This window comes from Balaenoptera physalus (genome assembly GCF_965194825.1).
Source record: "Balaenoptera physalus genome assembly, chromosome: 13".
NCBI lineage: Eukaryota > Metazoa > Chordata > Mammalia > Artiodactyla > Balaenopteridae > Balaenoptera > Balaenoptera physalus.
Genome location: NC_138892.1, coordinates 101,983,613 through 102,007,571, shown reverse-complemented (window position 1 = coordinate 102,007,571; position 23,959 = coordinate 101,983,613). Strand labels below are relative to the sequence as shown.

Here is a 23,959-nt window from a genome sequence, read left to right as displayed (position 1 = left end):
GCGCTCCTACGTGCGCCTCCGCTGGCGGCTCCTGAATCATCGGGGGCTCCGGGTCACATGCGCCCGCCCGGCCCTATCCGCGCCTCCCCCGCCCGCCGCCCGGGCTCCGCAGCCACCGCCACCGCCACTCCCGCTCTCTCTGCGCCGCCACCGCCACCACTGCCAGCGCCACCGACAGCGCCACCGCCACAGGCTGGGTCTGCAGCCCCGAGGTGAAGCCCCGGCCGAGCCCCGCGCCCCTCCGGCCCCCTCCCCTCGCCGCCGCGCCCCCGCCCCTCTCCCTGGGCCTCGCGCATCCCTCGCCCCGCGACGCTGCGCACCTGCTCCGCCACCCGCGCCCCCCAGGCACCTCCTTCCCCAGCCTTCCCGGACCGCTCCTCTCGGTTTCAGGCTGTCGCCCCCTCCTCATTCGCGCGCCAGGCCTCTCCGCACCTGTGTCTAACTGCGCCTTTCTCCACCCTGTCTGCCCCCTCCCCATGCCCCTTTTCGCCTCCGGTTCTGTCGATGATAAGGTTTCGCGGTCTCCCCGGGCTGTGCATTTTTACCCTGGCACGTCCTTTGGCTTTGCATCGGGGAAATGTCTTTCTCACCCTTCCTCGGCATCCGCAGACTTCCTCTAGACGCCCCTCTCCCACTCCTCTCCCGCATCGCCCACTCCGGTTACAGTGTTTCCACTGCACCGGGGAGGGATGGGAAGACGGGAGAATTTGTCTAGGGGCCGGGGGAGGACCGGCCCAGCTGTGCCTCTCCCCACGGGTCTCTCTTCGTCCTCCTCCCTCCCCACGGCAACCCCCAGAGACTGAGGACCCTCTCCGCAGACTTCTCTCCTGTACATCTCTCGGGAAGAGGAGGGACGTACATTTGGAGGGAGATTGGGACCTTGGAGTGGGGGTTGGAGCGTTAGATTGGGGGGGATGGGGGCTCGGGAGGAGAGGCCTCCCGCTGCCCATGCGACCCATGCTCTTCTGGGCTCCAAGGAGAAATGCAGACCTAGCAGCCGGACCGCCCTGAGGAGATCTGGGGGAACCCCACCAGCCGGCTGCTGAGGGGGCGAGGGAACCACTGCCGTGCCCCTCCCCTCCTCACTGCGTAGTCCTCCCATCTCGTTTTTGATCCTACCCCGCCCCCCACTGCAGTGACCTCCCCTTCCTCACTGCATTGACCTTCTCCTCTCCCCACGGGCGGGAGGGATCCCTTCTACAGCCGACGACTGCAGCCAGCTCCTCGCCACCCCCCACCCAGTGCGGTAACCTCTTTCCCATCCCTCTCAGCCTCCCAGCCTTTGGCCCCTCCCACTGGTCTCAGGCTCCACCCCTCTAAGCCTCTTACCTTTCTCCTTCCTTTCCTTCCACCCAAGGAGATCCCAGCCATCATGTCCATAGAGAAGATCTGGGCCCGGGAGATCCTGGACTCCCGTGGGAATCCCACGGTGGAGGTGGATCTCTACACTGCCAAAGGTAGTGGGCAGGGCCTTCCCACAGCCCCCGTGCTGGCTTTGCCCTCGCCTGGCATGGGAGGCTCCCTGGGGACTCCCAGTGGGGATGGGGTGCTGGGCCAGGCTAACGAGCCTGGAGCGGGGCGGGGTGGGTCCTCCTTGTCCCGGGGAGCCAGGATAGGCCGATCTCTGTGCTGGTTTAGTGTGTGATACACCCTGCCTCTGCCCTCTGTGTTCACCGTGTGTGCGTGTGTGTGCCGTGTGTGCGTGCACCATGTGTGCTGCCTGCATAGCTTCATTTCTGTGGGTTCCCACTTGTGCCTGTGGGACCTCAGTTGGGTGCATGAGGAGGCCACTGCTTGTGCATCCGCCTCCGTGCGTGTGTCCGGGTCGGGGGGCGGGGGGTTGTTAAGGAGCGCTGTGGGAAGAAGGCTGGATGCGGCTGCAGGGGCGTAGAGCTGGAAGGCTGAAGAATCCCTGGTCCCTGTGGTGTCCTCTCTCTCCATCCTCACTCCACGTTCCCCTCCCAGGGCTTTTCCGGGCTGCGGTGCCCAGTGGAGCCTCCACTGGTATTTATGAGGCCCTGGAGCTAAGGGATGGGGACAAACAGCGTTACTTAGGCAAAGGTGAGGCCCTTTGTCTTTTCCCGGCTCTCCCATCTGTCCACTGGGGACCTCACACCAGTCCCCATCCCTCTTCCTGCATGCCTTCCCCCCACCTTTTCTCTTCTGGCCCCTCCTGGCCTGAGCCGGCCTGACCTCTCCACCTCTCCCTAGGTGTCCTGAAGGCAGTGGACCACATCAACACCACCATCGCCCCGGCCCTCATCAGCTCAGTGAGGCCTGCTCTTTGCTGGGGGTGGGGACCAGGGTCCTGGAAGGAACCCTGGATTAGGGGAGGATGAAGAAGAGGGAGAAAGGGCCACCTCTTGGGAATCATGGTTACCGGGGAAGGATGCCCCCTGCTCCCATGGAGCTTCAGGTCCCCTAATCCAGACAGGCCGCTGTTGCAGGAACCTGGCTGGACCCTGGCTAGATGTGAGCCTGTGTGTGGATGTAGGGGGCCCTCTGGCTTAGGGTCCAGCCTGCATCCTGGCTTTGGGTGATGGAGGCTCTGCTCACAGGGTCTCTCTGTGGTGGAACAAGAGAAGCTGGACAACCTGATGTTGGACTTGGATGGGACCGAGAACAAGTGTAAGCAGCGGCTGGGAGAGAGTGGGGGTGGGGAGGGAACTCACGGAGCAGATGGAGAACTGAGGGGCCAGCGCTGTGGGGGGCTTCTTAGCAAGGATGACCTGGGACTTCCCTGGAGGTCCAGTGGTTAGGACTCTGTGCGTGAGCTTCCGCTGCAGGGGGCATGGGTACGATCCCTGGTCGGATCCTGCATGCCGCGAGGTGTGGCCAAAAAAAAAAAAAAGGAGAAGGATGACCCGAGGAGGACTAGCCCTTCAAGAAACCATGAGTTTAACGCCAGTGGGAGGGAATGACATTAGACAGAAGGGAGAACTTTGCAGCATAAGGAGGGGGGAGTTGGTGGCAGATAGTCTGTGGTCTCAGGGATGTTTAGCAATAGTGCCGCTCTCTGCCCTTTCCAATCACCTCCCCTTGACGCCCCCCACTATTTTCAGGAGAGGATGCATGAGGTGTTGCAGGAGTGGAGGGGGGGTGGTCTCCTTTACCGGCTCCTTTTGGGGAGTATAGGTGGAGGCGAGGCCTGGAAGGGGAAGGGGACGTGTTTGCTCAGTGTCTTCCTCTGTAATCTCCCAGCCAAGTTTGGGGCCAATGCCATCCTGGGTGTGTCCCTGGCCGTGTGTAAGGCAGGGGCGGCCGAGCAGGAATTGCCCCTCTACCGCCACATTGCTCAGCTGGCCGGGAACTCAGACCTCATCCTGCCTGTGCCGGTGAGACTAGACCTGCCCCTCCCAGGGGTGGGTGGGGAGGGAGTATGAAGCCTCGTGAGGACCGATGGGAGGAAACTGATGGGGCGCAGCTAAAGAGAAAGGATGGGGACGGGGGACTCTGAGTCCAGGAAGCTGGAGGAAGTTTGGGATTTTGGGTTGACACTCCCAGGGGCGGAGAGGGAAGTGCTCTGTGACTTTTCTTTCCTCCTGCGGCTCCCAGGCCTTCAACGTGATCAATGGGGGCTCCCATGCTGGGAACAAGCTGGCCATGCAGGAGTTTATGATCCTCCCAGTGGGTGCCGAGAGCTTTCGGGATGCCATGCGACTCGGGGCGGAGGTCTATCACACTCTCAAGGGTGTCATCAAGGACAAGTATGGCAAGGATGCCACCAACGTGGGAGACGAAGGTGGCTTTGCCCCCAATATCCTGGAGAACAGTGAAGGTGAGGCCAGGAGCCCCACTCCTAGCTCTAAGTCTCACTCCATCCCGGGACATCAGGAAGGGCCACACATTTCACCAAGTCCCGAGGAGGCTGCGTGAGGGTCCCTGAGCTAATTCCAAGAGGTTCCAGTCCTCGGAGTGGGTGCCAGAGGGCCTAACAAATTCCCAGGCAGGCCTAAGGGGACATTCTTTATCCACCCAGCCAGATCTGCTAGCATCTGCAAGTTCCCACTGGAGCCCCTGGGGATGCTGGGAGATGGTCTAGGTGACCTGTGGGATCCGTCCCCACCTTTAACTCCGATGGATCCTCAGTTTGATGAGATACACCATACTCCAGGGAATCCACTCCAAATCTATCCCACTCCCACCCCAACCTCTTAGACTTCTAGGATTTCTAGTCTTTCTCTGCCCTGGTAGAAACCTTATAGTGAAGAGAAACTCTACAGGCAGGTAGTGGCTAAGAGTTAACGTTCTGGGGCCACATTGCCTGGATTTGAACCTTGACTTGAAGAGTTACTGGCTGGTGATCTTGCTCACTTAACTTCTCTGTGCTTGTCTTTCTCGTCTGTAAAATGGGAATAACAACAGTATCTACCTCTTAGCATCATGGTGAGGATTAAATGAGATCATATGTGTAAGTGCTTAGGTGACATAGTTAAACCCTCAATAAATTATAGCTATTTAAAACAAAACAAACCAACAAAAAAACAAAACTATGGGACTTCCCTGGTGGTCCAGTGGTTAAGAGTCCACGCTTCCAATGCAGGGGCTGCGGTTCGATCCCTGGTCGGGGAACCAAGATCCCACACCCCGTGCGGTGCGGCCAAAACAAAAACAAAAACAAACTATTATTAACACAATTCCATTCCTCTGCCTTTCTAAAAGGTGGGCTGCTCGTCGCACACCTGGGAATAACCCCAAAACAACCTTAACCAGACCTCTCCCTAGCAACAGCCCTCCACTTCTGTTCTGAATTTCTTTCTTTCTCTCACTCCTCCTTGCCCATTGTATTCCATCCCCAGCCTTGGAGCTGGTGAAGGAAGCCATTGACAAGGCTGGCTACACAGAAAAGATCGTCATTGGCATGGATGTCGCTGCCTCGGAGTTTTATCGTGATGGGAAATACGACTTGGACTTCAAGTCTCCCGCTAATCCTTCCCGATACATCACTGGGGACCAGCTGGGGGCCCTCTACCAGGACTTTGTCAGGGACTATCCTGGTGAGAGCAAGGGCTGTGGCAGGGGGAGGGCAGGGGGCAGGCAGGGATGTGTTGGGGACAACTCTGGACCTTACGGGGGGGTGCTGACCCGGGTGCCAGGGAGAGATGTCCTGAGAAGAACCTGAGAACCAGGCATGGGGTGAAGGAGCCTCCTGCAGAGGCTGGGCTTTGGATGTTGTGCAAATGTGCAGGTACCTGTGGTGAATCTGTTCCATCTGCTTTGGACCCTGATTAAAGTCATGATCTCTGAAGCTGCTGGGATCAGGGGGTGGGTTTGGGAGGAACCAGGCATGGTGAGAGGGTGACTGGAACTAGCACAGTTCAGGATCTCTGGTTGATAAAACTGGATGCTGGGGAACTCCCTGGCGGTCCAGTGGTTAGGACTCTGCGCTTTCACTGCCGAGGGCACGGGTTCAGTCCCTGGTCAGGGAACTAAGATCCCATAAGCCACCAGTGTGGCAAAAAACAAAACAAAACAACAACAAAGAAAACTGGATGCTGAATGGAGCTGGATGTGACGTGGATGAGGAGGTGCTGAATCACCCTCTCTAGGTCCCCCAGTGGCTTTTACCCCTGAATGGAGGCAGTTGGTTTCCGGTTCCTGAGACAGAGCGAGAGAAAATAGACATAAATTGCAGAATGAAGTTATTAGAATAGCAACGAGGAAGGGCTTCCTGGTAGAAAATGGGAAAATACAAAGATAGGTTGTGAGAAAGTTTCTAAACTCTTGTTTTTTGAAAGGTTTTATGAAGGAATCAAGAAGCAGTGAGGGCAGGCTTATTTCAGGGGAAGCAGGGGTGAGGAGGCTGAGTTGGCTGGGGGGTCTGATCTGTCCGTTCAGGGAATCTAAGCGGGGTGTTCCTGCCTGACTCAGAGCTTCCTCATCGCTCTCCCAACAGTGGTCTCCATCGAGGACCCCTTTGACCAGGACGACTGGGCTGCCTGGTCCAAGTTCACAGCCAACGTGGGGATCCAGATTGTGGGTGATGACCTGACAGTGACCAACCCAAAGCGAATCGAGCGGGCCGTGGAGGAGAAGGCCTGCAACTGTCTGCTGCTGAAGGTCAACCAGATCGGTTCGGTCACCGAAGCCATCCAAGCGTGAGTGCCTCGCGTCCCTGACTCAGCCAGTTTCTGCAGGATGCCTCTCACCAGTGCTCCCAGCCCAGTCTTGGCCACAAGTGCTGAAGGGGGCAGGGAACCTGGAGTCACTTTCACGGCTCTCCTGGTTCTGCTCCCTCCGCCCAGATTCCCTGTTCCCCTCCCGGACAGCTTCCCTCCAGATGTTTCTTGACCAACATAGGGGATAAGAAGAGGGTGCGGGCGTGAGGGGCTGGGGCTCAGTGCTGCTGTATGGATGCAGGTGCAAGCTGGCCCAGGAGAATGGCTGGGGGGTCATGGTGAGTCACCGCTCGGGAGAGACTGAGGACACGTTCATTGCGGACCTGGTGGTAGGGCTGTGCACAGGCCAGGTGAGCACCAGGGAGCCCTTTGTGCAATTGGTGGGTTCTAGGCTCAGGTGGCTCTCTCCTTCCAGGTGTTTGCGGGTGTTGGGGGAATTTCAAGGGAGTATAAGTTTTCTTTCACGGGGCAAAGGGCGGCCACTGAGCTGCTTATCTTTCGGGGTGTTTCAGATCAAGACTGGTGCCCCATGCCGTTCTGAGCGTCTGGCTAAGTACAACCAGCTCATGAGGTGAGGGAACCCGGGGAATGGAAGCCCAGGACCCAGGGGGTTATAAGCTGTGTTTCTCCACCATTTCATCTCCAGTGCCCGGGGCCTGGAGAACAAACAGTAGGCATCCAGGAAATACTTGTTTTTGATTGATGGGTTTACAGATGGCCTGATTGACGGCCCATGGAAAGCCAGGGAATGCCCTCACTCAGGCCGGGGCCCGGGAGCAGGTGGTGCGAGGGGTTTGGAGGATGGCGGCCCCATGGGAAGGGGGGTGCGGTCCTCCTGCTTCCCTGACTGTTTCCTTTCTGACTCACCTCTCTCAGAATCGAAGAAGAGCTGGGGGACGAAGCTCGCTTCGCTGGACATAATTTCCGCAATCCCAGCGTGCTGTGATCCCTCTACCTGCCTGGAGACTTGGAACCCCTCGCCCGTCCTCCTGGAACCTCTTCTTTCCGGTCCTGCTCGAAATTTCACCCCAGACACCCCGGCTGACCTGCTGCGCTGCTCCTTGGCTGGTCCAGCCCCTGCTGTCTCCGCTCTCGCCCACTCTGGGTTCCACACTCTCCACTCCTCCTTCCTTTCTCTTCTCCCTCCTCAAAAACTGGCCATGGACTGAGGGTGTAAGGGCATCCACGGAAGACCGATCAGGGTCTGTGCTGGAGCGTCAGGGTTGGTTGTTGCGGTGTGTAGAGGGGCCATGTGTCATGTGTGCGTTGCGCTGGGTCTGTTCGTTTCCAGGTTGCATATGAGGCAGGAACTGCACAGTGCTGAGTGGAGGGGAGTGCTGGCTGCGTGCTCAGGCCTGGCCTAAGGCGCTGATATATTATTTATTCATTTATTTAATTTTCATTCATCCTATTAATGATTCACTTCCTCATAACTCCAGGGCCAGAAACTGGCCTGACTGGACGGGACCATGTGTCTGTATTTCATGTGACTGTAGATTCTGAGATGGCCTGGGGTGGGGGTCTTGCTGGAACGGGAAGGGTCACAGAAAGGGACCTTGATGAGGGTTCCTGTGTGCGTGCCAAGCCTTAACCGCAGCCTGGCTCGGTCCAGAGGTGGGACTGTGTGCCCGGGGCTCCTCCCCTGTCCCTCTCTCCCCAGCCCGTTTCCCCCTCATTCGTTCTTCCTGCAGCTGCACCTGAGCACCGTCTCACTCCCCCGTGCCGTGTTCCACAGCTGCCAGCACCTCTGTGGCGTTGAAATGAGTACCACCATTAAAGTCTGAGTCACCGTGCATTACTGTGTCTGAGGAGTCTTACTCTCGTCCACACGAGGGGAGAGAAGATGGAGCTCGTGGAAGTCGGTGAAACTGGATAGCAGAGCTGGGGAGGGCACAGAAAGAGGAAGAAACCCAACAAATAGGCCAGGAGGATGGCATTGCCTACCTCACCCTGGCCAGGTAGGGAGCACATTGCCCTGCCTTGTCAGCAGCAAGCCTGGCCCCAGGACCCAGGTGAATTAGGGGTTCTTAACCTGGGGTCCCAGAATTCCTAAAAGTATCAAAAATTGTGTGTGTATATGCATTTTTGGAGAAAGGGATCCAAAGGGTTTGCAGATTCACCAAGGGCCTTGACCAGAGAAGGGATAAAGCTGTGGGCTGGAGCAGCTCCGGTACTGGGCCTCTCCCAGACCAAGTCCTGGCTGCTTCTGGGATGGACCAGCACTGCCTGGGCAGCACCCCTTGCCAGGTGGGGACCCGGGGAGGACAGGATGGTACGAGGGAAGAATGGTACCATGGAGCGAGGGAAGAATGGTACTGGGGGTACAGAAGCCTGAGGAAACAGCCTTCCAGTAAAGTGGAGATTCAGGACCTGGGGTACTCAACGGGCCCCTCCCTGGGTCAGCCTGCGAGAAGGGTGCCAGTGTGTGGCTGGGGAGACGCACTATCACCCTTCAGCTCCAGCGGAGCCCCAGCATTGAGATGGGAACCCAGGAACAACCGCGGAGGAGGGGGGAGGAGGAGTCCCCTCCAGGGCTCGGATACCGGGGTGGAGCCGGCAGGGTCTGGGGGAAGCTGCGGCCACTAGAGGGAGTCAAGCTTCTGTAGGCTGTTGACTGCACTGGCTCCAGGGCGAGGGTGGGAGGAATTGCAAGGCTGTTCCCTCTGTGGGCCTCCCACTCTGTTTCTTCTCTGAGTTCTGGTCCTGGGCCCCCTCTGCCATCCTGCCCAGCTCCAGGACTGGAAGAGGATTCCCGTTCTGTATGGGCAGGACCCGTTTCTCTGCTTTTCTCCTCCTGTGTCGCTGACAACTCAGCCCTTTTCAGTCGAAGAGTTTCTAGCCCCGGCCTCGGTGCCTCTTCATTCCAGCGCGGGCATCTCAGCTTTCCCTTCTCTGCTGTCTCCTGGTGCCCCTTTCTGTTTCCCTTGGGGGCACACCGTACTTTTCTCTAGGGTCCATTATATCCATCTTTCTTCAGTAACTCCTGGTCGGAGCCACATTTCCTAACCTCTGCCCTTTCCTCCTTGCTAGGTCGCCTTCTCATGCCCCCCACACCCCAACCCCTCAGGTACTGGCTTGGATTGGGTTACAGCTAGCTCTGCCTGGGCCTCCCAGGCCCCTCTCTCCACTTTCCTTTTGTGCCGTTGCCTGGAGACGGGTGGGTCGTGGGGGACCGGGGCCAGAGAGGGAGCTGGGGTGAGGGATGGCGGTGGGGTGTGTGTGACGCTCCCTGAAGCTGAACTGTGAGCCCGGCCCTCAGGTAGGGGAGGAATTGGAGGGGGTAGGCCCTGGCTTCTCTTCTCACTCTCCTCATCCCATTTCTACCACTGCCTAAGTTTTTCTTTTAGGCTCAGATATGTCACCATCCTAGCCCATCCCTTAGTGGTTAAAAAAGGAGGGAGAAGAGCTCGGCCTGGAAAGGAGCTGGGAAGAGCCTGGGCCAGGGCCCAGTGGGGGACTGAACTGAACAGTGCAGACAGGGAGGAAATGCAATGGAGGGGGGACCATGGGGAGAGGAGGAGTCTTGGAACAAAGTTGGGGGGTGGGGAGAAGGAGCTGGGGTTCTCCTAGGACACAGATGAAGGGAGTGGGCAGCGGGGGGCGGGCAGGGTGGAGCTGTCTGGAAAGCCCTGAGGGATAAGGAAGGTGGGACTGGGGTAATAAAGTGAGTGCCAACCAGTTCAACAGTCTGAAGAGTGGTGATTCATTCCTAGGCCAGGGAAGCCTTCCTGCTCAGGTTCCCCGGTGCCATAGAATCCATTTAGAGCTTCTGGGTATTCCTAGAACTTGGCTGAGCCTGGCCCAGGGAAATATGAGGCAAAATCTACTAGTTGCTACAGAGCCAAGCTCCTTCCTTCTCAGAAGGCTGGTGGGATCCTACCTTCAGGGCCCACCCTCGGCCTCTAGCTGGTGGGCTCACACACACACACCACCCCCAGCCCCAGCCCCAGCCCCAATCTGGAGCGCTATTGAGGGCTCCCAATCCAGACTCCGGCTCCAGCTCTTCCTGTTTCCCAGCCTGCCTCCCTCCCATTCTCTGGCCTTCCCAATCTCAGCTGCCAAAAATCACCCAGCGTCTTGGTGTCCTTTGTCCTGAGAGATGTTGCTGCTTGGTGTGGGGCAGGGAGAGAGCCCAGGAGACTCTGGGGGGTGGGGACCGGGGGTGCTGGCCTCCTGGCTGAAGACTGGGAGTGGCTGGGGACTGTCAGAGACACAGGCTGCCTAGAGAGGGGTCTGGGGTGGAACTGTCTCCACATTAGAATGATCGCGATGGGGGAACCTGGGCACCTGGGGTTGTTTCCACGTGGAGCCTAATCCCCACCGGACCCCTTCCCTGTAGCCCAAAGTACTGTGAGTGATGACTTTGAACAGATTTGAGAAGGAAAATGGAGCTGCTACCAGCCAGAGGGCCTGAGGATGGTGTCCCACTCCCATAAATGAACGCTCATGCACCCCCATTCCTACCATTTCCTTCTACTGCTTTCCCTTCCCATCTCCCCTAGCTTGTCCTCCCTATCACTGAATTTCCCTCCTCCTCCGCATGGCCACCAAAGGCCTTGTCTATCTTACATTTCTTTCTCATCTTCATTACCACTCCCTTCCACCCGCACTCCATTCTATCTACCTTGTCTTGCCAAATGAAACCCTCCTTGTCTTGCCAAATGAAACCCTCCTTGTCTTGCCAAATGAAACCCTCCTCAGCTCTTTTGGAACCCCCCTGCCCCCCCTGGAATCCAGCCATCCCCCCGCCCCATCTTCCACCTTCCTCTCCCACCCAGAACCCAGTCCCCTAGAATCTGCATCTGGTCCCACCGTCTCCATCCTTTCTTAAGGTTCCTCTTGCTTTCCCTTCTCTCTCCACATGACATCTCTAGACTTGTCATTCCCCCAAATTCTTATATTTGCTGTTCTTTCCCCAACACCAATCACCCCCAAACTCTTCACTCTCGTCCAGAAACCCCAACCTCCTGTGTATGTCTCCATCTTTTCAATTTCTTCCCCTCCTTATGACACCAAACTTCCATCCCATTCTCTCTCACAAATGCCCTCCCAAACCTCTTCTGCTACATGTCCACCAAAGACGCTGTCACCCCAAGCTTCTTTCCCCTCCCCTTGTCACACACCTCACTGCCCCCGTGGCCCCCAAGAAGCTCAATCTCTCCAAGCTAACTCTATTACCCCATCTCTGCCACAAACCCACAGGCTCCCCCCCTCACCTCTACCGCACACCCCTTGGCCCCCAAACTTCTCCAGCCTCCCTCGTAACTGCCCATACAACCCACGGCCCCTCCTACCTAGCCCTCTCCCGCGCCAGGCCCGCGGGCTCCCCGCATTCCGCCTGAGCGAACCCCTCCCCGCGCCCAGGCCCCCTCGGCCTCGGTCTCTGCCAACTCGCACGGCGCCTCCCCCTCTCCGGATCCCCCTCCCCCTCCCTCGCCTCGCCGCTCGCTTCGCGCTCCCTCCCTAGCGGCTCCCTCCCGGCCCCTCTCTCCTCCGTTCCTCCGCGCTCCCTCCTTCTCCCTCTTCCTCCCTTCTCCCATCCCCCTCTCCCAAGCTCCCTCCCTTCGCCGTCCGCTTTCCTGTGCGAGTCGCCGGACGCGCAGCCCAGCCCGCCCGCCCGCAGCCCCGCGTCGGGCCGGGGCCTGGGGCCGGGACCCGTTTCGGGGGGACCGCCGGCCTCCGGGAGGGGCCAGGAGGGGGCGAGGGAGACGACCGCCCGGCAAGGGGCGGAGGCCGCGGGCGGAGGCCGCCTAGGGGGCCGGGGATCGCGCGAGTGCGGGCTGCGCGGGGCGGGCGCGGGCGCGGGCGGCGGGCGGCGGGCGGCGGGTCGGAGCTGAGCGGAGCGCCAGCCGGGCCGCGGGGGCGGGCGGCGGCGCGGCGGGGGCGGGCTGCGCGGCCCGGGCGTTCCGGGTGGCCTGGGGAGGCGGCGGGCCTGGGGAGGGGCCGAGCGAGAGCGGGGATCGGGATTTGCTCCGGAGGCGGGCGGGCAATCCGGGCCAGGTGGGGTAGAAGGGGGGATGGGGGCCGCCCTCCGGGGGGGTCGGGGCCGCCGCCGCCGCCGTCGCGGCGGCGACTGAAGCCGGGAAGAGGAGAGGGGGGGCGGGGGAGCGGCCGCCGCCGCCCCCCGGAGGCGCCGGAGCCCCGAATCCCGCTCGGAGCCAGCCAGCCGTCCCGAGCTACAACCAGGTAAGATCTGCCGCGGCCCGGGCCTCGGGCCCGCCCGGGTGCTGGCCCGCGGCTCCCCACCCCCACCCCTCGTAGTTCCCCCTCCCGCCGCCGCCGCCTCCATTTGTTATTTTCCCGATCCGGTCCCCCACTGCGGGCACTGCCTGGCCTGAGGCTGGGGGCTCAGGGGGTGGGGCCGGCCCCCGAGGAGGGATGGGGGCCAGGGTACCCGGAGGATCGGGAAGGTGGGGGGAGGTGGGAGGATCTCAGGAGGAGGGCTGATGGGGCAGGAGGGTAGCCAGGACCCTGGGACCCAAAGAGGAACCCCGAGGTGGAGGGTCGGCGGAGGAAAAATGGGATGCCCGTGAGGGGGCTTCGGGGCGAAGGCAAAAAGGAATGGAGAGATGGCAGCGAGGTGGGGCATGAGGACTCCAGGAAAAGCCCCAAAAGCCCAGAACCCGGGTTTCAGAGCCTGGGGTTCGGGGTGCTAGGTGTAGAAGGGAGTTGGGAAATGGGGAAGGGGTGTGGTAGGTGGGAAGAGAGGGATTGTAGCTGATGAGGGAGGAGAATGGAACCTGGGGAAACGGGGGCTTTGAGAGGGCCACCTTTGAGAAGAAGAACCCGGCGTGTTCCCGGTGGAAGTGGGAAAGTGATGCCTTTGTGACTCAATTTTCTTTCCTCTACCCCGGATCACCTCTGACCTTGTTTTTCCAATCTCAGACACAGGTACTTCTTGGCGAGGGGCACACTGGGGCCCAGTAGTGTGGGTCCTCCTGCAACTGGTGAGGAGGAAGACTGGAACCCTGAAGGGAGAGTTAGGGAGCAAGGGTTTCTGGGAGGGTGGAAACAGAGGAGAGAATTGGGCAGTCTTATAGGCACTCCAAACAAGTTGTGACCCCCATCCTCAAATCCCCAGGGCACACACTGCCCCTCTAGCTGGGGTTTCCTTAAGAGGGGGTGGATCTTCATTACTGTTTTGTGCTCAGAGATTTCCCTTTGTGCATGGACTTATTTCTACTGGGGTAGGTACTCTTAAGCTCCCTTCCCTGAGGGTGCTATAGGAGGACAGGAGTTGCTTTGGCAACTGTAGGGGGAGTTGCTGGCAGATGGACCCCTGGGATGGACTGTTGAGGGGCAGGTTCTGCCATTTTGTTGCCATGGCAATGATCCAGCGGGATGGCTAATAGTTGGGGGGTCAGAATCTTGACTGGGCCTTTGGCTATGCCCTTGGAACTCTTGGCTGGATTCTGGAGGATGTTTCTGGTGCTGCTCATGGAGAGGAGGTTCCCCAAGGGGTCCACCCCCTTCCATCCAGCTGTCTTTGGGAACAGGTAGACATATTACTTGCAGGTCATAGTTGTTTCTCTAAGACCCTCCCTTTAGGCATGGTGGGAGGATAGAAATGCTCCTGTTCCAAGTTATACCATCTTTTGGCAGTTCATTATTAGGGACTTTTTGTATAGTCTTTTTGCTTCTTTGCACAGGTATTCTTCCATTTTCTTAAACTTGAGTCTTCCTTCCCAAGTATCCCTTTTCGTCTTTCCCAGACTATCCCCACAGTGACCGCTTCCCTCAGCTAACCTTGGACCTTCTGTTTCTCTGACCTTGTAGGAATGGCTGGGCTCTCCATGCCCATCCCAGGTGAGGGTGGCCCAGGGGAGAGGGCTGTGGAACAGCCTGGTGTAGTGGAAATACTCCAGAACAGGAGCCGGGAGACCTGGGTCTAGTCCTGGCTGTACCTCTAACTAACTGTGACCTTGGGCAAGTCACTTCTCTTTCTTTGAGCCTCAGCTTCATTGTCAGATGAAGGGATTATAGATAAGATGATATCTGAGGCCCCAGTGACCACTGTAGATTCTAAGGCTTAGGCCAGTGCCTTGTTATCTGCTGGTCTGGGCTGCACTGTTATCTAGGACTGGTTTGTGAGTCTGGCAGGTCTGGAATGATGGTGGAGGCTGGGCCAAAGATCCTGGAATTCACCCTGCAAGCCCATCCTAGAAAGCCTTGTGCCTCGAGTGTATTCCTTCAGACAGCCTCCTCAGATTTCTCCCTTAATTTCTTTTCTTGTTCTTACTTAGAGACTCTTTCCCTATTTTTCATGTTTTCACCTCCGCAATCTGGCCTTTATCCTTTTGCTTTTGCAGTAAGGTGCTGAAAGGTGAATGTGCTTAGTGTTTTGCAGACACATAGTAGGTGCTTATAGATAGATCGGAGTTACAGTGACCGGCCACTAGGACAGGAAGGAGGGTATCTCAGCTTGTTGGTGCTAAAACATGCTCCAGGTTCTGGAATGTATATATAACCCAACCCTACCTCCTTCTCTCTCCTGCCACTCCTCCCCAGGGTCACCTACCCTTTTATGACTGCTTTTCTCCTTCAGAGCTGCTCATTGCTAATTTTATCAGATTTTAACTGATTAAAGACGTTGAGGTGGGGGAGGGCCACGCGAGGCTTGCTCTGTTCTTCCGGTACATCCCTGCCTTTCTCTGACCTTTTGGATCCCCTGACTCTCACCAACCATGAACAGGTTCTGTGATAGGAAGGAGAGATGAGCACACCCCCTGTAAGGGGCTGGCAAAGACACACCAGTCACAGTCATCTCTCTTGTGCTTTTGTTAGGATTGTTTTCCCCTTTTGTTATGCTGGGTTTTGTTCTTTGGCTTTTTGGGGGGGGTTGACAGTATTTGAAAACCAATTCACACAACAACTCAAAAATGTGGTAATAGTTGTAATGGAAGAGAAATGGCTGGTGTACTGGGCAGAGCATCAGCTGTAAGTTCAGAAGACAGGGGGCTCCGTCCCAGCTATTTTGGGACTCTAAGTAAGTAAATTGTTATTAAGTTTCCTGGAAAGGTTAGGCTCACCCCTCACTGCATCCCTCAGTAGGGTTCAGTGGAGGTGAGTGAGAGGTATTTACTCTGTATTCCTTGGGAAAAATATGCTACAGAATCTAGAAAGGCTATTTCCCTAGCCAGGCCTCCTAACTCACTCAGAATAGGTGGCTAAGCCTACTCCATTTCCACTGAGGCCAGCAGCACTTCATTCGAGAAGACCTACTGAAGTTAGTGGGTTTAAAGGTCAGTAGCACCCATATACACATGACATCTGTGGGGAATACAGAAAGGAAGAAAACAGTAAGAAGATATCATTTTTGTTCTTAAAAGATCTTACGGTTAGTAATATGGAGAGATGTGACACTTAGCAAGAAATACAAACAGGTGCAAATGAAAATTGCTGGCTATGTAGATAGAGATATGTAGATAGGCCGTGAGGGGGTATGAGTCCCTGTCTAAGCCAGGTGGGAAGATAGGCTTACAAATGTGTACATTTGTCTTGTTTACCCACTGATATTCACTGATTTGGTTGGTAGAGTGAGAGCCTTGACTTTTCCTCTAGCCGGAGGGAACGCAAGCACTAGAGCAGGGGTCTTATGAGAGTCTCAGAATTGAAGTTCTGCACTTTGGGGATACCTAGGTTTGGTCTTGGGCTTGGTTGGGCTGTGTGCCTTTGCATTGTAGAATGGGACATTGTTCTCCCAGCTACACTGATGTGAAAAAAGTTTCTTTTCATATCTCTGGAACTGATCTAGGCCTTCTGAGAATTCTCCCCACCAACTTCTGATGAGAGTACAGCTAAGTACTGAAGAGCGAGCATGGGCTTTGAAGTCAGGGAGATGGGGCTTGATTCTGGGGCTGTCACTGGTTCCTCACTGTGTATTTCTCACACGAAGTTGGGCAAGTCACAGTCACAATCTTTGAGCCTTGGTTTCTTCACCTATATAATGGGGATAATAAGAATACCTCCTTTTCAGGGTTGGTTGTAAATATTAAATGAAATTGTACATGTAAGGGCTTGACGTAGAGAAGGTACTCCATAAATTAGCTAATACTTCAGCTACATTTCTTTATGCTCCTTTTAAAGGCTCTGTGGAATTCGTGTGCGTGCATCTATTTCCTAGGGGTCATGAAGGGTGAAACAGTGTGATCTCCTGAACTGGGGTGCATAGGCACCTCGGCGTTTTCTGCCGTCCCACGAGATGAAAGGGAGGCTATTGCCGGCAGAGTTGCCCTCACAGGTGGCTGGGACGACCCAAGGGCACGCCAGCAGTGTCTCATGGCTCGGCTGCTTACTCAGCCCCTTGACAGGCACAGTAGTGTCCCCTTCAGACCAGTGTTCCCCAGTTTGGAGACTCTGATGGTCTTTTTCCAACAGGCTTCACTGAAAACAGACCGTGTGAGTTCCAGGTGCCTGTACTGGAAACTTGGAGATCCTGCTTCCTAGGCCACAGCTGTGGGGAACTTAGGGCGAAGCAGATAAGTTTCTGTATTCAGCTGCCCAGGCGGAGGAGAATGGGGTCTCCACAGCCTGAAGAATGAAGACACGACAGAATAAAGACTCAGTGAGTAGGAGCTAAAATGAGAAACACGAAAGATCAGGGGCAGGGAAGCTTCTGGCCTGTCCCAGGGCCCAGCCCCGCCCCTGCCACCCAGCTCCACTCTTTCCTCCCTCTCTTCCACCGCCAGGCAGCACCTCCACCCCCCAGCAGACGAGCCTGGCTTTGAACCCCATCCTTCTGGGACACCCACTGGAGGGGAAGAATAGAAATAAGGCACATGATAAAGTGAGGTGCAATGTAGAAAACGACATTATCTGCTTGCTTCCTTCTCCCTTAGATGTCAATGAGGAGTGGACGGAAGAAAGAGGCCCCTGGGCCCCGGGAAGAACTGAGATCGAGGGGCCGGGCCTCCCCTGGAGGGGTCAGCACGTCCAGCAGCGATGGCAAAGCCGAGAAGTCTAGGCAGACGGCCAAGGTATTCTGTCCCCATGTCCTGCAACAGGATGCTCAGGCACCAGGGCTGATGGTGTGTATGTGTGTTGGGGAGAACTTCCTGTCTGGCTGAGGGTACTGGTGGAGCTCGGGAGGTATAGGACAGGAATTTTCTTTCTCTCTAACAGAAGGCCCGAGTAGAGGAAGCCTCCACCCCCAAGGTCAGCAAGCAGGGCCGGAGTGAGGAGATCTCGGAGAGTGAAAGTGAGGAGACCAACGCGCCAAAAAAGACCAAAACTGAGGTGGGAGACCCTTGCAGCCATCCTGACCCATTTTCTGACCATTCTTTCACCCAAACTTCCTTTTGCTCACAGTTCTTATTTTAGTTTTGCCTGGAATATGAGAGGAAAGTCTTATCCTCGTGCTTATTAAAGTAGCCTATGTGTCAGTCAGATCTGCAGGGCTTTGGCCAGACTGTCAGATGATCAGGCAGGGCCAGAAGGGGACTGGAAGAGTGTGGGATTCTAGCCTCTCCTCTTCTAGGTGCTTTCGTGCAGGGGCTGGGGAGGAGATCCAGGCTGAGGGGTCTCAGTGGAAGGAACAAATAAATCATAAGGAGCATGCAGAAGTGGCCTTTTTAAGAACCAGTGGTTTCCGGGATGTTTAGTTAAAGGGGTAGATGAGATGAGAGGATGGCAGATGGGCTGGTGGAAGACAGGGATTTGGGTTGAGCTGTGGATTGGGAGAAGGTGCTAGAGACGGACACTTGAGGAGGGAACTCAGATGGCTGCTGGGGAGCAGCAGAGACTGCGGGGGGAGTGGGGGAATCCCCGGATGGCAGGGAGGTGGGCTCGAGCAGGAGTACTCATCGCATCGTGGTACAGTGGTGTGCTGTGAGCGGGAGGTTATTTTGTGCGAGGGAGGCCCCAAATCCAGAAGCAAGGAAGGAAAAGGAAAGGGAAAAATGGCCCTCCCTCTTCTACAGCAGGAGCTCCCTCGGCCACAGTCTCCCTCGGATCTGGATAGTTTGGACGGGCGGAGCCTCAATGATGATGGCAGCAGCGACCCTAGGGATATCGACCAGGATAACCGAAGCACGTCCCCCAGCATCTACAGCCCTGGAAGCGTGGAGAATGACTCCGACTCGTCTTCTGGCCTGTCCCAGGGCCCAGCCCGCCCCTACCATCCACCTCCACTCTTTCCTCCCTCCCCTCCCCCTCCCGATAGCACCCCCCGACAGCCAGAGCCTGGCTTTGAATCCCATCCTGCTGGGACACCCACTGGGTATCATGCTCCCATGGAGCCTCCCACATCTCGAATGTTCCAGGCTCCTCCAGGGGCCCCTCCCCCTCATCCACAGCTCTATCCTGGGGGCGCTGGTGGAGGAGTTCTGTCTGGACCCCCAGTGGGCCCCAAGGGGGGAGGGGCTGCCGCTTCAGTGGGGGCCCCTAGTGGGGGTAAGCAGCACCCCCAGCCCCCCAACCCCATTTCAATATCAGGCTCTGGGGCTGGTGGTGCTCCCCCAACAAAGCCGCCCAACACCCCAGCTGGTGGAAACCTACCGTCTGCTCCACCACCAGCCACCTTCCCCCACGTGACACCAAACCTGCCTCCCCCCCCTGCCCTGAGACCCCTTAACAATGCCTCGGCCTCTCCTCCTGGCCTGGGGGCCCAGCCGCTAGCTGGGCATCTGCCCTCTCCCCATGCCATGGGGCAGGGTATGGGTGGACTTCCTCCCGGCCCAGAGAAGGGCCCCACTCTTGCTCCCTCACCCCACCCTTTGCCCCCTCCGTCCACCTCTTCTGCTCCCGCCCCGCCGATGAGGTATCCTTACTCGTCCTCCAGCAGCAGCTCTGCAGCAGCCTCCTCTTCCAGTTCTTCGGCCTCGGCCTCGGCCTCCCAGTACCCAGCTTCCCAGGCACTGCCCAGTTATCCCCACTCCTTCCCTCCCCCCACCAGCCTCTCCGTCTCCAATCAGCCACCCAAGTATACTCAGCCTTCTCTCCCGTCCCAAGCTGTCTGGAGCCAGGGTCCCCCCCCGCCTCCTCCCTATGGCCGCCTCTTGGCCAACAGCAATGCCCACCCAGGCCCCCTCCCTCCTTCAGCTGGAGGCCAACCCACTGCCCACCCACCAGTCCCGACACATCACCACCACCACCAGCAACAGCAGCAGCAGCAGCATCATGGGGGCTCTGCGCCGCCCCCACCCGGGGCATATCCTCACCCCCTGGAGAGCGGTAGCGCCCACCACGCACACCCCTATGCCATGTCTCCCTCCCTGGGGTCTCTGAGGCCCTACCCACCAGGGCCCGCACACCTGCCTCCACCTCACAGCCAAGTGGCCTACAGCCAAGCAGGTCCCAGCGGCCCCCCAGCCTCTTCCTCTTCCAATGCCTCTTCCTCCTCTCAAGGGTCCTACCCGTGTTCACACCCCTCTCCTTCCCAGGGCCCCCAAGGGGCGCCCTACCCCTTCCCACCGGTGCCCCCGGTCACCACCTCCTCGTCTACGCTTTCCACGGTCATTGCCACAGTGGCTTCCTCGCCAGCAGGCTACAAGACAGCCTCCCCACCTGGGCCCCCACCGTATGGCAAGCGAGCCCCGTCCCCAGGGGCCTACAAGACAGCCACCCCGCCCGGATACAAGCCGGGGTCCCCGCCCTCCTTCCGAACGGGGACCCCACCGGGCTACCGAGGCGCCTCGCCGCCCGCAGGCCCAGGGACCTTCAAGCCGGGCTCGCCCACGGTGGGGCCCGGGCCGCTGCCGCCTCCGGGCCCCTCGGGCCTGTCATCCCTGCCACCACCGCCTGCGGCCCCCGCCTCAGGGCCGCCCCTGAGCGCCACGCAGATCAAACAGGAGCCGGCTGAGGAATATGAGGCCCCCGAGAGCCCGGCGCCCCCGGCCCGCAGCCCCTCGCCCCCTCCCAAGGTGGTAGACGTGCCCAGCCACGCCAGCCAGTCGGCCAGGTGAGCGGCGCGGGGGTGGGGGGGTGGCGGGCGCGGGACGGGCCTTGCGTTCGTTCGTGTGGTGCTTTTCAAAGTACTCCACACCCTGGTCTCGGCCGCTGGTGCGGGGCCGCTCGCAGGGGCTGAGCGCGCGATGCCCCCGCGCCCGGCAGGTTCAACAAACACCTGGACCGCGGCTTTAACTCGTGCGCGCGCAGCGATCTGTACTTCGTGCCGCTGGAGGGCTCCAAGCTGGCCAAGAAGCGAGCCGACCTGGTGGAGAAGGTGAGGCGCGAGGCCGAGCAGCGCGCGCGCGAAGAAAAGGAGCGCGAGCGCGAGCGGGAACGCGAGAAGGAGCGCGAGCGCGAAAAGGAGCGCGAGCTGGAACGCAGCGTGGTGAGTGCGTCACCGCGCGCTGCCTCCCGCCTCTGGCCCGCCCTCTACGCGACTCGGGGAGGCTCGAGGGGTGGGGATGGGGGTCATGCGCCACCTGTCGGAGAGGAGGAGCCACTGCAGCCCAGGAAATGGAGACCAAAGGATTCCAGCGGGAGGAATTGCATCTCTGGGCTGGAGGAAGGCAAGCTCAGGTCAGAGTACCTGCGCATCGCAGGAAGAGCCACTAACCTACATAGGAAGAGAAGGGGCAGGGAAGTCCCTGGCAGGCTGAGTTCCAATAAGTTGAAGCTTTAGGTATTCAATGCTGAGACCTGAGCAGCTGAGGACCAGGACCAGCCACCTCTTTCCAACCTGCCTTTTTGACCCCGCTTCTCCGTTATCCCACAGAAGTTGGCTCAGGAGGGCCGTGCTCCAGTGGAGTGCCCATCTCTCGGCCCAGTGCCCCATCGCCCTCCATTTGAGCCGGGCAGTGCTGTGGCTACAGTGCCCCCCTACCTGGGTCCCGACACTCCAGCCCTGCGCACCCTCAGTGAATACGCCCGGCCCCACGTCATGTCTCCTGGAAATCGCAACCATCCATTCTACGTGCCCCTGGGGGCAGTGGACCCGGGCCTCCTGGGTTACAATGTCCCGGCCCTGTACAGCAGTGACCCAGCAGCCCGGGAGAGGGAGCGGGAAGCCCGTGAACGAGACCTGCGTGACCGCCTCAAGCCTGGCTTCGAGGTGAAGCCTAGTGAGCTGGAACCCCTACACGGGGTCCCTGGGCCAGGCCTGGATCCCTTCCCCCGACACGGGGGCCTGGCTCTGCAGCCTGGCCCACCTGGCTTGCACCCTTTCCCCTTTCATCCGAGCCTGGGGCCCCTGGAGAGAGAACGTCTAGCGCTGGCAGCTGGGCCAGCCCTGCGGCCTGACATGTCCTACGCGGAGCGTCTGGCAGCTGAGAGGCAGCATGCAGAAAGGGTGGCTGCCCTGGGCAACGACCCGCTGGCCCGGCTGCAGATGCTCAACGTGACCCCCCATCACCACCAGCACTCCCACATCCACTCTCACCTGCACCTCCACCAGCAGGATGCCATCCATGCAGGTGAGACTCCTGCTTCCTTGCCCAGGCCCTTTGAGGCCACCTTGCCCCCCTGGCAAGTGATCGGGTGCTTCTGTTCCTCGGGCCAGGACTTCCCTCCCCACGTCTGGCCTGAGCCTCTCTCCTGAGATTGCTGCCCTGGTCTTTGCCTTCCCAGCCTGTCTCCTCCTGCCCCAGCCTTGCCACGGAGACCCTTCCTCACACCCCAGCCCTCTTCAGGTCTGGTGCCCACCCACGATAGAGGCCCAAGGTGGAAACCTTTGAAGGAGCACGGTCTTCCTCCCCTCACAGCCCCTGTCTCTGAGCCCTTCACGTAACTATTTTCTTCTTCCTCTGGATTCAACTCTTGTTTCTTGCCATCTTCTCCCCTCCCTGGCAGAGGTGTTTCATATTCCTCTCTGCCTCTAGATCTGTGACCTTCTGGAAAGAGCCTTGTGGCTCTGGTTGTGGGATCACAGTTGACAACGAGCTTTACTCACTGTCTTTTCACCGCATTTCTTATTGTCAGAACACTGCCCCGTCTAGCCTCACAGTCACGTTCATTGCAGGCTCCTTGTGCTTTCTCTCTTTTAAGCTCCTCCCGTCTCATTTCCTAAACTTCCTATCCTCTTCCGTCTCCTCTCAACAGTCCACTCCTCCCTCCCTATTCCTCAGGTCCCTCTGACAACTGTAATCTCCTGTCCTCTGCCATATGTACATCCCTACTGCAGTAGGGTCTTGCCCTGTCCATCTCCCAGGCCCCTAGTTCCTCCACTGTGCCTCCCTGATCCACTGGATCTCCCAGTGTGTGATCGTCTACCTCTCGTCCCAGGCATGGATGCCTTCACCCAAATGCCTGGCTTTCCCCAAACCTCCCTCTGGTGACACCTTCCTCTTCTCTACCCTCCAGCCTCTGCCTCGGTGCACCCTCTCATTGACCCCCTGGCCTCAGGGTCTCACCTTACCCGGATCCCCTACCCAGCTGGGACCCTCCCCAACCCCCTTCTTCCTCACCCTCTGCACGAGAACGAAGTTCTTCGTCACCAGCTCTTTGGTAAGGATGGAGGTCTCGGGGTTGGGGAACGTCTCATGAGGGAAGGGCAGAAAGGAGGAAGTTAGGTGGTGGGATTGGCCTGGTTGGGCTTGGGGAGAGATGAGGAGGTGCCCAGAGGAGCTGGGAATGGGAGTAGGAGGGCTGAGGCCCTGCCCAAGAGAGGCACAGGTTTTAGGGCCAGGCTAAGATGCCTGAATCCTAACCACCCCTGGCAACTTGCTGGACTGGCTGTCACCTAAGTTGATGAGTGGCAGTTCCTCTGTAGGTAAAGCGGCTGGCTACCTCAGTACGCCGTCAGTCATGTGGCCCCTGCCCTCCCTGCCCGCAGCTGCTCCTTACCGGGACCTGCCAGCCTCCCTCTCTGCCCCGATGTCAGCAGCTCACCAGCTGCAGGCCATGCACGCGCAGTCCGCTGAGCTGCAGCGCTTGGCGCTCGAGCAGCAGCAGTGGCTGCACGCCCATCACCCGCTGCACAGTGTGCCGCTCCCTGCCCAGGAGGACTACTACAGGTACCGCAGGGCGCCCTAGGCCAGCCGGAGGGCACGCAGCTCAGCCCGCCTGGGAAGGGGCGTGGCTCCCGTGGGAGGGGAACCCCTTCCCCACCATCCTCTGTGAGAGGGGCCGGGTCAGGATGGACCTCAGTCTCTCAGTCCCTGCGCTGCCCCCCTCTTCCCCCAGTCACCTGAAGAAGGAAAGCGACAAGCCGCTGTAGAACCTGCGATCGATCAAGAGAGCACCCGCGGCCCCTGCATCTGGACCCAGGAGGCCTCCCTCCCCGCCTGCCGCTCAGAGCGGAGGGGGCTGCCGCTCAGTCCCAGGGCCCGGGCCTCTGGGCAGAAGGAAGGAGGAAGGGACAGATGGAAGGCCAAGGCTCCTGTGGTGGGCGGAGGTGGGGAGGGGGCGGGGGTGAGGGCGGAAAGCGCACAGCATCTTGGACCAGGTCCCTCTCCCTTGGCCCCCGCCTTTCTCCCTCCCCCACGCCCCACCCCCGTGGCCACCGCCTCTCCCCCACCCCTTGGTGTGATTATTTCATCTGTTAGATGTGGCTGTTTTGCGTAGCATCGTGTGCCGCCCCTGCCCCTCCCCAGCTCCCGTGTGCGCGCCCCCCACTGCGATGTATGCCCCTCGCCCTTCCCCCACATTAATAATTTATATATATAAATATCTATATGACGCTCTTTAAAAAACATCCCGAACAAAACCAACCAAACAAAAACATCCTCACGACTCCCCAGGAAGATGTCTGTGGCTGTTTCTTTGTGGGCTACGGGGCGTGGGTTGGGGGCGTGGGTCTCTGCGCGGCGACGCCTCGAGAGAAAGCTGTGGGATCACCGGAGACTAGCCCGGAGGTGGGTGGGGCCCCTGGAGATGTGCAGAGGGGACCTCGAAGAGCCCGGGGTCCTGGAGCCCTGGCTCTGCCCTAACGGGGTCCGTTATGCCAGAGTCTTGGCCTT

At 58.7% G+C, this 23,959-nt stretch overlaps 3 protein-coding genes across 6 annotated transcripts; 2 read left to right on the top strand and 1 right to left on the bottom strand.

Moving 5' to 3' along the window:
• The first annotated feature begins 70 nt into the window (after positions 1-70).
• Positions 71-7,914, top strand: ENO2 (enolase 2). The gene is made up of 12 exons (XM_082420291.1): positions 71-212; positions 1,358-1,457; positions 1,966-2,061; positions 2,212-2,270; positions 2,559-2,628; positions 3,202-3,335; positions 3,556-3,778; positions 4,800-4,997; positions 5,897-6,098; positions 6,361-6,469; positions 6,632-6,690; positions 6,996-7,914. Exons 2-12 carry the CDS (start codon positions 1,373-1,375, stop codon positions 7,063-7,065), a joined length of 1,305 nt encoding a protein of 434 aa, XP_082276417.1. The 5' UTR covers positions 71-212; positions 1,358-1,372; the 3' UTR covers positions 7,066-7,914.
• Positions 7,915-7,923: 9 nt separating this feature from the next.
• On the bottom strand, positions 7,924-12,408 carry LOC309640524 (uncharacterized protein; the record flags this gene model as incomplete). Its single annotated transcript, XM_082419277.1, has 2 exons — positions 7,924-8,000; positions 11,414-12,408. The coding sequence occupies 2 exons, from the start codon at positions 12,406-12,408 to the stop codon at positions 7,934-7,936; spliced, it is 1,062 nt and encodes a 353-aa protein (XP_082275403.1). The 3' UTR covers positions 7,924-7,933.
• ATN1 (atrophin 1) lies at positions 12,157-23,743 on the top strand. Of its 4 annotated transcripts, none has more exons than XM_082420161.1 (10): positions 12,157-12,305; positions 16,497-16,683; positions 16,958-17,146; positions 17,241-17,354; positions 18,041-20,016; positions 20,169-20,391; positions 20,779-21,475; positions 22,362-22,505; positions 22,834-23,014; positions 23,184-23,743. In XM_082420161.1, exons 2-10 carry the CDS (start codon positions 16,657-16,659, stop codon positions 23,215-23,217), a joined length of 3,585 nt encoding a protein of 1,194 aa, XP_082276287.1. In that variant the 5' UTR covers positions 12,157-12,305; positions 16,497-16,656; the 3' UTR covers positions 23,218-23,743. The 4 variants fall into 4 exon arrangements, with proteins under 4 accessions (XP_082276287.1, XP_082276286.1, XP_082276289.1 ...); XM_082420160.1 differs by having other exon boundaries at positions 18,038-20,016; XM_082420163.1 differs by having other exon boundaries at positions 12,158-12,305; positions 16,958-17,095.
• The last annotated feature ends 216 nt before the right edge of the window (positions 23,744-23,959 follow it).

Bases quoted from the DNA above. Each gene is read 5' to 3' on its own strand.
- ENO2 (XM_082420291.1), top strand. From the start codon at position 1,373: ATGTCCATAGAGAAGATCTGGGCCCGGGAGATCCTGGACTCCCGTGGG. The intron at 2,062-2,211 runs GTGAGGCCCTTT...ACCTCTCCCTAG, and splicing joins ACAGCGTTACTTAGGCAAAG to GTGTCCTGAAGGCAGTGGAC. The intron at 3,779-4,799 runs GTGAGGCCAGGA...TTCCATCCCCAG, and splicing joins TATCCTGGAGAACAGTGAAG to CCTTGGAGCTGGTGAAGGAA.
- ATN1 (XM_082420160.1), top strand. From the start codon at position 16,657: ATGAAGACACGACAGAATAAAGACTCA. The intron at 17,147-17,240 runs GTGTGTATGTGT...TCTCTCTAACAG, and splicing joins CTCAGGCACCAGGGCTGATG to AAGGCCCGAGTAGAGGAAGC. The intron at 17,355-18,037 runs GTGGGAGACCCT...CCTCTTCTACAG, and splicing joins CAAAAAAGACCAAAACTGAG to CAGGAGCTCCCTCGGCCACA.